The sequence below is a fragment of the Hipposideros armiger genome, unplaced genomic scaffold, assembly GCF_001890085.2.
Source record: "Hipposideros armiger isolate ML-2016 unplaced genomic scaffold, ASM189008v1 scaffold_403, whole genome shotgun sequence".
In the NCBI taxonomy this organism is placed as follows: domain Eukaryota; kingdom Metazoa; phylum Chordata; class Mammalia; order Chiroptera; family Hipposideridae; genus Hipposideros; species Hipposideros armiger.
Window position 1 is genome coordinate 1,557,914 of NW_017731753.1, and position 10,319 is coordinate 1,568,232.

At 41.8% G+C, this 10,319-nt stretch overlaps 1 protein-coding gene across 1 annotated transcript in view; it reads right to left on the reverse strand.

Annotated features, from left to right (window-relative positions):
- Positions 1–234: 234 nt before the first annotated feature.
- The window catches only part of KCNH8 (potassium voltage-gated channel subfamily H member 8), a 230,048-nt gene continuing 219,963 nt past the window's right edge, over positions 235–10,319 (reverse strand). The window contains exon 14 of the mRNA XM_019663741.1: positions 235–1,539. Coding sequence (XP_019519286.1) covers positions 835–1,539 — 705 coding nt within the window. The 3' untranslated portion in view covers positions 235–834. The remainder of the gene's footprint in view (positions 1,540–10,319) is intronic.

Genomic DNA, 10,319 nt, shown 5'->3' on the forward strand with positions numbered 1-10,319 from the left:
AAGCGTGAGGATACGTTTGTTGCAAACTGCATGCAGGTAAAAGGGGGATTCCTTTTGAAACTACCTCTTCTTAATAATAAATAATTTTTTGATCTACTATACATAACATAGTGCATTTCTTGTTAAAATGGCAAGCTTTTTTTTCCTTTACCAAAATGAAAAGAAAACATTCAATTCTTTATAAATATTTTAAATAGTTTAAATACATATTTCATACCAAGGATATAAAAATAGCCTCTCTTTTTTTTTCTTGATAAATAAAGACATATTCATTTACATGGCAAATAACGTGCAATAGCTAACCACTGGCCACCAGCTCTATTTGACTGATTGTCTAGGAGATGACATGCAGTGATAATTGTCCCTTTGCCTTCACAAAAAATAAAATAGATCAGCGGGAGCTGTGCACTCACTCCCGAGGCCAACAGTGCTACGGATATTGTTCAAGCATGACAAATAGGCACTCAGGAAAAACCTTTGCCGCTCTTCACAAAAGCCACCTAGGACAAAAAGGAATTCACAAATTCTTTGTCTGGGACTTCTAGCTGCTCAGACCCTCAGGGTCTTTGGACTTTTACCAAAGTCTGTCAAACAGACCGGTAAGTTAATACCTGTACAGGAGAATGTTTCTATTATGATTCTAGGATCTAGGAAGTCTTTGCGACAGTATGGAGGTGGTTGTGACTCTCCCTGGCACCTCATACTCTCTTGGGCAGGACTCTCAAATCTGCCCAGTCTTCAGGCCCGCTGGAGGCAGAAAAAAAAAAAAAGGCAAACAAAAGCTGTCATGCAGTGGCGGGTCCGAAACTGGCAGCTGCCTCACATGCACTAATGTCATACGTTTATGGCTTCATTGTCTTTCACTTCTGCTGTGCTTGTGACAACTTCCAGTGGAAAGTTCTCCAAAGGTTCAGTAGAGGTTGATGCCATTCCTTCCCGCTCCCAAGATCCTGGCAAGTTTTCCAGGCTGAAGGAACTCACGGCTCCCTGGCTGAGGCTGCCCTCCTCAGATCTGCTTGGGAGAATCAGGTGCAAAGATGTTTCCGAGGAGGAGCAGACAGAGGACGAGAGAGTCGCTGAAATGGACTGCAGGGGCGTCAGCGTGCTATCTGAATGTGGAGAGATGCACCTTAAAAATTGCAAATGACCTTCTTGGACAACCTGGTGGTGGGCAGGTGAAAAATCCAGGTGTGGAGAGTGACAGAGTTCACGGTCTGCAGGATGTTGCTCACGAGCTCCAGTTCGTTGGGGGCTGCCCTCCACAGAGGAGGGGTCCACACTCCAAATATCAGAAGTGGCATGACCGTGATAAAGTTGTGCTTGAGTATAAGCAGCTCCACCTGCTTGCACGTGCAGGCAAGGCTGATGCGTACTCCAGGTCATCCTGGTCTGTGAGCTGTCCCTACTGGGACACACAGAGGCAGTGTGCAGAGAGCAAAACCCTGATGGCTGCTGGGGTGACAGAACATTTTCTAGAAGGTGCATCACATTCCTCATGTCTTTACCTAATTGAGAGACCTCCTGAGTCAGCGTTGTTACCTGTTTGAATAAAGTAAAACAGAAAGCAATAGTCAGAGGTGCATGGTAGTGATTTCAGAGCAGTGAGGCAGGGAACTGAGATTTCTTAATGGGAAGGCCTGAAAGGCTGCTGCACCTCCAACTCCACTCAAGTGCCAAGGGGATGGTGGTCACCTGACCTAAAGTCATCCTCATTGTGGGGGAACAAAGAGACACAAATTGCCTGGTGTTCTTAGTGTTTCCGGGGTGTGGAACAAGATTAGAGGCATGGGTCCATCATCTCTTGTGTATCTTATATACAGACAGCATCTTTTGCTTCCTTTGAGCTAGCAGATGCACAGCCATGCACACAAATCACCCCAGACACCATGTGACCACGTGGAGTGGGGGGCATTGCATGTAAAGCACTCAGCACACTGCCTGTGCAGGGCAGACACCCAGCGAATGACAGCTCTCACTTTTGTCATTTCTGCTCAAGATCTATGCTTATTATAGGCCCAGAGACAAACTGGCCTTCCAGGAAGTGGATGTGAGTGAGAACTCACAGCAGATTTGCGAGGGAGAGAGACTATGGGAAAAGGGACAGCTGCAAGATGAGAGTGAGAGAGAAATAAAAAGACTTGTAAGGTGGGTGGGGACGGAGATGCACTATGGGGAGCCTGGGTGTGCTGGGACCCACCGGTGAGCTCCGAATCCCATGGAATTACAATCCAAAATGCGCAGTATATGCTCTGTTCACTTTTCCAGGTGAGACATTCGGGTTTTGTAAGATTTTCAAGGGAGGCATGACCTCCAAACACTTAAGAACCATTGAAGAGCCTTCATTATTCACCTTACACTTCAAACCAATAATAAAGTTCACTGGAGGATTTACTTCTCAAGCAACTACATCACCTTTTTTTTTTTTTTAAGCTGAGCCATCCTGCCACCTGTTGGCAGCTCAGCTCGGGCCTGGGTTTGAACTGCTGTTGCTCTGAGCTCAAACTCTTGAGCAAGCTCTTAACCAACTGAGCAGCTTGGCCGGCCCTGCTACATCACTTTTTTAACCATGGAAGACCACCGGAAATTGAATTTGACTTAAATCCAGCTTTTCTGGAGTGCTGATCTCCTTCAAAGAGAGGGGACCTGTATTTCAGGAAGCAGGACACACACATACACTTTCTAGTCTTTGGTTAGAGTCCTGACACTCACACAGGTGTTAGTAATTTGCCTTCATTGCTCTAAGAGTGCATTTTCAAAAAGGACTTCCTGTGACTAAATTTTATTATCATGAACCACAAAACTCTAATATCAGTAGCTGAACCAGTGGAATAAATACCATCGGAAAACCAAACCAAACCAAAAAAGGGCAATTCAACTTCAGTGAGGCCAAAACCAAGACTGTTGTTTTGGGCAGGCTTTTTCCAACATTTAGGTATACACTCCTAGTTTATTCAGTAACTTAATTCAGTCCACTTCCTCTGAGTGCATTCTGAAACTAATTCTCCCTGGCAGGCCCATCAGGAGGTAGTGCCTCTCAAATCAGGCATTTTTAAAAGTCCAGAAGGAGGTTTTTCTATGGCTCAGGCAACCAACTGGTAACACCTGCCCTGAAATCACCAGGCCAAAGCTATTTCTGCCCTGCTGCTGGCAAGGAACTCAAGGGACTCAGTCAAATACTCGTCCAGGTTTTATTTATTTATTTATTTATTTATTTATTTTTAGCAGATCTAAAACTCCTGGCAACACAAAGATACCTCTGAGCCTCACATTTAAGAAGTGAAGAGTGAACGTGAGAAAGAGTCTATGTATTTTGAAATTTTCACTGTATGTTTTGAATTTCATAACTGGGCAGGTCGCAGTTCTAAAGTGCATGGATCAGGCTGAAATCAGTATTTGGGCACTGTGGACATTCACCCATGGCTTCTATTTTGAACTGATTAGCTCTCTATAAAAATTTCAGAAGAGAAGGCTGACACTCAAGGAGATATTTGAAGGGACGTGTTAACCATCCGTTCCTGGGGGTTGTCTAAGCTTAATTCCTCTATTCACTGGGCTACATTAGCTCAGTTCCCAATAAAAATGCTTTCAGTTGGCCTTTTATTAAGATTGAATATAGACACAGTCTTTGAAGAACAGTTTGTATTTTACGCACATCAACAATTATGTTGTTCAATAAATGTATGAGTAAATTTATAGCACAACGTGCTTTCAGGTACATTTTCCCTATCGGATCTACAAAGAGCATCAAGATAGGCCAGGGTGCGTTATAATTGCCCTACTTGTAAAGTGGGGGTGCTCGGACCCAGAGGTTAGATGACATTTTTAAGGTCCCTTATTTCATGCATGACAGTCTTTGGTCTAGAATGCAAGCCTTCTAAGTGTGGTGTTCTTGCTGTGATAGTTTATTATCACATAGAAAAAGAGATATTGCTGAAGAGTTGAGAGACTTTTGCTAATGTGGTAAGAATTTGTGAAGAGCACAGTGATACAAAAAGTAGCCTCCCATGTAATATCTGTCTGACACGGGGATTTAATGTCAAATAAATGAATCGTGTCACCTCTAAAAAAATGAGGAGGCTGATTAAGCACAGTAAAACCTCTTCACAGCAAATTATAGGAAGGCAACAACAACAAAAACGGTTTGCAATAAGGGAAAATCTGGAACCGAACAATATGTTAACAGACATATTTCTGGATCAACTATATTTTCTAGTGTTCAGAACAAGCAAATATTGTCCCATGGTGGGCATACCTTTCCATGGCCATGTTCTTGACATCTAACCTTTACTGTGCATTTGCCACAACTTTGAGGCCATGGACTTTGAATGGGAACCCAGAGTCTTGATTGGCTCCAGGAACGTAAATAAGCATTAACATGTTCAGAAAACAAACTTACTGTATTAGTCTGAACTAAAAGAAGCAAAGAGCCCAAGGAAACGGAGCTTTCTTTAGCTCCAGATTGCAATGATCAATTTACGTTAGGGAAGATTGTCACTGTGTGACTGGGGACACACCCCTGCACCTTATTCAAGTTACATGAGGGAATTTATCCCTACTAGGTAAGGGACCTCTCCCTTTACAAGAACAAAGCCAGCTGTCACAGGAGAGATGGCATCTCCTGGAGGAGGAGACTCTTGTGACACTGAACATGACAATACGCTGCCGTAGAATGTGCAGCCAAGTTTCACTGCTTCCTGCCGGGCTTGCTACTGTGTTTCTCCCAAAATATAATAAGACTGGGTCTTACGTTAATTTTTGCTCCCAATAATCTACATTTATTCATTTATTCATGTACAAAAATCTACATTTATTCAGTTTTTTCTGGGTGATGATCTTAACTGGGGTTTATGTTTGGAGTAGGGCTTATACTACGAGCATCCTGAAAAATCATGCTAGGCTTATTTTCTGGTTAGGTCTTATTTTGGGGGAAACATGGTAACGAAATTCATTCTAAAATAAAAAAGACCTTGGTCTTCATCAAGTGGAGAAAGCCAGGAATACGCAGTGTCTCTACCGTGTAAGTGTGGAGGGGAGGCTCCGTGCTTCTTTACAGCACAGCAAGGAGATGGGCATTTACGGAAGATGGGCATTTGCTGGGGCAACTTTGTGAACAAGGCTCCGTCCACTTAAGGAGCTATGTCTTCAAAACACAACTTAAAACCAGAGTACTGAAGAGATAGTTCAATAAAAATTAACAAGCCAAAAACCATTCAGGTCAAATGAAGTAGGTCCATTTAGAAACCACTTAGGTCAAATGAACCTAAGTTTCCCACTTGTCTCAACAACTGCTTAAATCTTTCAATGTTTTCTGTCACTCATGCTAGAAAACATAGTATCTTTTTGAGCAGGTATTCCAAAGCTCTTCACAAGCCCCACCTCATTTTTCAGTGGCTCCATTTCCTGCATTTTCTCCTTGCACATTATCAGACTGAACGCAGTGAGATTCTCAGCTCCCTGCTCTTGGACATGCTGTTCTCTCTGACTGAGGTATCTTCTCCTCGGCCCCTTTCTGCCTAAGTTTCTCTCTCCCTTCAAACTTCTAATCCCTCATCTTCTCTGCAGAGCTTTTTCCTGACAGCTTGTTGATACGCCTGTAGTGGTATAAGCAAGCACCCTACAGGGATGTCTGCCTCCAATGAGGCTATGACTTCCTTGGGGGTAGAAATCATTACTTATCTCAGTATCTCCTGGACTCAGGGCACTGCACTCACTAACTCTTGAATGTATAAATTAATAGCATTCCTGCCATTTTGAAGACTTGATTCTCATAGTGCCTTCAGTTTTGACCTTATTTTATCTCATGATTTTACCATAAATATCCTAAGGGAAAGCTGCCTATTATAAAATTAGATTAGGAAATCTGTAACTGGCCCTCTTTGTCCCAAGTAAATATATTAAGAGTAGGTATTATAACTGTGAAAGGTTTTTTTTTTTTTTAAGATTTTTATTGGGGTATTGGGAGGAAGGGAACAGTGCTGGGGAATTGGGGGAAGGGGAACAGACAAATTGCTGTCGTTTTTGTTCTTCAGTCTAGTTGTGGAGGACGTTGCTTCACTGGCCCAAGTTGGCACCATCATTGTGCGCTTCCTGGGCGAGGCAAATCAGTCGCCGGCTTCTGGATGGCCGCTCACTGCGGCTGCTGGCCGCTCGCTGGCTGCTGACTACACACGGTAGCTCATGGCAACCCACTGCCACAGGGGCTGCAGCCTACGCCATCGCCGGCGACTCACGGCAGCCCAGCTCCAGGTTGAGCTGTTGTTCAGCATCTTAGCTGAAGAGGGCAGTGTCACTGGCCCTCATATGTGGGATCCGAACCGGGGCCCTCTGGCATCCCAAGCCAGTTCTTAACCATTGTGCCACTCGGCCGGCCCGAACGTTTTTAAATAGAAATTTCCTAATCCAGATCCTTGATTATCCTTTAGATGTTAACAGCAGGTGGCATTTCCACTATTAAGAATCCCTTTTATTGTATTTCCTTCATAATTGTAGAAATGGATCTCCTTTGGTCAAGTCTTTTGCTGAATTTCATTTATCTTACTGTTTTTTCAATTGTCCCAGCATAAATTTGATTTCCATGGGTAGTTTTAAATGTCTGGGAAATTTCCCCTATTTACTGACTTGACATTATAAGTGCCAAGCGACACATTCAATTAAGTTATCGGTTGTTTTACCAGTTGAAATTTGGCAACCATTTTACATCCTTGGTTGCTCCCATGAATGGGTATTTAGATGTGGTCTTCTGATTCTTTACAAAGGTAATGGATAAAGAAACCATAACTCAATACACATTATGGTCATACTTGTGTATTAAGTTACATTTTCTTTACCCATCCTTTGCTCTTCTTCCTGTTCCTTCTCCTCCACTTTCTCATTCTTTTGTGGGTAAGAAACCATCAGTCTGGAATCTAAACTTGTTGGCCAAACCAGTTTACCATCACCATCTGCACAGCTGAGTGTTCACATCCAAGATTTCTCTATCCCTTCCAAAATCCCAACTGTTAGAAGTGATGAAAACACCATCTGTGCTTCCAAGTGGTTCAGGTTTCCATCCACAACTTTCCAGCATTTAAAGACTCTTCTTGTCTCTGTTCTCCCAGCATCGTGCATTTAACCATAAAAATCATTAGGTGTTGAGCAGGTCTCCAGGCATTGCAGTTGCTCTTATTTAGCAGCACCTCCTGTCACGAACAGAAACACCCCTGTGACAACAGACTTGTCAACTGTCCATGATGATCCACACACTGACTTACCTCTAAGAAGGGAATCACTAACTGCCACAACTATTCTGTTTCTGCCATATGCAGGTTTCCTCAGAACTCCTGTTGGCTTTGAAATAAGCATTGTTGCCTACATTTCCCGAGTAGTTGGTTTTCTCCTCTCATGTTAAATTGGCTCCATCAATTTGATGATGTTACTTTTCACCCTCCTCTGAGTCATATTTCCACAAGGGCTTTCTTGTGAGAATGATATAATGTAATGGATGTGAAAGTTCAGTCCCCAGATAACTGGTATTCTGTCAGAATTCCAGGTGCCTGGATTGGATGATGTAACACAGGCACTAAGCTTAGTTAAGAACTTCTGCATGGTAGGGGATACTTAACCAGGAAGCATTTAGACCGAAACAAAATAAAAGCCAGTTATCTACATAATTCCTCTTCAGCCTCAGCATGGAGAGATAAACCATTCCTGTTAACACTTCTACGTAATTGATAGCAGAAGAATCGGTCTCCAGGTTTTAGCATTGCCTTGCATGGATCTTTGCAGTGGTAAATAGTAACAGCAATAAACCAGAGTCTTTGGAAAATGTTGATTAAGATCTTGTATTTGACGTCTAAGGTTTGAGTAACTGCTGTCAGATGGATTGAGAATTCTTTGATGTGTGAGCCAAAATGCAATGATGTGTAGTTTGGTGTTGATCAGAATTGAATAAAGATCAATGTGGGGCTGGGGTGGTGGCAGGTATGACTGGTCTTTATTGTTCTTTCTTTGTGATAGCTCAAACCCTTGCACGAATCCTGCCACCTATAAATCTTTGTTGATACATGAATAATTTAGCGAATAGTAAGTTGCATGGTTAATTTCTTAGTATGAGTTTCTGTTATTTTCATTTGAACTTAAATAACTTTTGTCCGTCTCCCTACAGCACTGCAAGACACAGAAGTGAGCATCACTGTTCCTCCAGCAGGTAAGAATATTTAATGATCTCGGTGTCTTATGGAAGTCTTACTTCAAAATGGGTAAGACTTTAAAACATTATGTTAGTACATTGTTTAAAGAATCCATCTGTGGTGCTGGTGACCTATTGTCCCAATAATATGGTGCACTGCCAGCTTTTGGGTGTGAGACTGTGTGCAATTGGTGCAAACACAGCTCTGCTGTTCTGGTGTGACTTTCGATTGTACCTTTTTGGAATAGGAGTGTGAGTTTTATAATGAAGTCCAGACTGTGTCTTGGACAATGCCTTTTGTTTCATGTAGAAAATACCTTCCTTTCATATTATATTATTCATGTTTTATACTTTTCAGTCTTGGCTATTGGTATGGCATGATTCATGAACTCTGAGTATAACTGGAACTTCCGTTGATAGAGAAAAAATGTGATTTCCATTTTTGTGCATTCAATGAGCAGATGGGGACTGCATCTGTTGATATAATCTTCTTAGCTTGAAGAGTTCTTGACCTGTCACTCAATTTTTGCCAAACATGTACACATTTTCCTGCTAGACACAATTTTCCTAAATTCGGGGGTACTAATTACACCAATCCTCTCCCCCTATCATGAACACATATACATTTTTACAAGCTCTGATTCAGGTAATTAAATGGTCTTTCATTTAATCCTTTGTTATGGTGCATATTTATCATGGGATTCAGACAAGTTCAATCAAACTCCATAAGCAGGCAGAACAAAAAAGACGATAGGCATAATTTCATCTTTGTGTCTTTTGCTTCACATGCATTCAAAAACAAGTGACAGTCTTTTTATCTGTCAGCTAAAATAATAATCATACTCAGCGCTTGCATAAATTTTATCCGAATGGGGATCTCAATACCATAACTAAGGAAAGTTGTAAAACTTTGTGTACAGCTGGAGAGACTAGAATGTCGAGAGGTGAAGTGGCTTATTCAAGGTCACACAGGAATTTACTTTTGCAGGTGCATCTGATGCCTCGTAAATTATAATAAGAGAATAATTATAAGTCTAGCATTACCAATAGAAAATGACCAATTATAGTCTTGAAAGTGATTGCTTCAGTAGTTTCATTGACTTTCTGCAGGCTCAGGCCTTTGGACACAACTTCATTACTTGAGCTGTACTGTGGTAATCTATTATTTATCAACCCTTTGATTACTTTTCTCATCTATTTTCCTGCTTCCTGTGACAAGGTTTGATTAGTATCCAAATTGCACTCTGGCTAGGGGATCCTCACTGCTATCAGCGAACACCCAACAAAATCTGTCTCCTCTCGAATATCAACTGCAGAGGGCAGTACTTGTGAAGATTTAATGCACATAGAAATCACCTGTGGGTCTTGACATGCTGTATATTCAAACTCAGTAGGCGTGGGGTGGGGCCTGGAAGTTTGCATTTCTAATAAGCTCCCAGTGGATGCCAAAGTAGCTGGTTCATGCTCTATGGATCAGTGATTAGTTTCTATTCTTATGGATCTAGTTCCTCCGGTTAACTCCTCATGTACTGATCATTCAATAAGAGCTTAAAATTTAGTCTAACCAGCTTTTTAAAATTCCTTGGGCAAGACTACAGTTGGATTTTTCCATCTGTTTCAATCTTCTTTAATTTTTTTCAACAATATTTTGTAGTTCAGTGTATAAATCTTCTTCGGTTAGATTTATTTCTAAGTAGTTTTTTTTTATGTTATTGTAAATGGAATTGTTTTCTTAATATCTCTTTCTGATAGTTCATTCTTCATGGTATAGAAATACAACTGAGTTTGCTATATTGATTTTATATCCTGAAACTGTACTGAATTCGTTTATTATAATAGTACTAACAGTCTGGAAGTGGAGTCTTGAGAGGTTAGGGTCTTTGTGATTGTGGAAGCTGCTGTCTTTGTTCTTGGGGGCTCCCAATTTTTGAGGGTGTGCCAAGACCCACCAGGGCCCCAAAGCAGAGGATCTCAATGAGCATCTAGATGCAGGCTGATTAGAAGCCGGACCCTCAGGCAGCAACTGGGAAAATATGCAGTCAAACCCCCACCAGGGAGAAACTGGGAGAGGAACACTTTTGCTTGGTCCCTCTGTGCTGAGCCTGGGAATACAGCCACAGGGGTGCTTTTGCACCCATTTAAAAAAATGCTT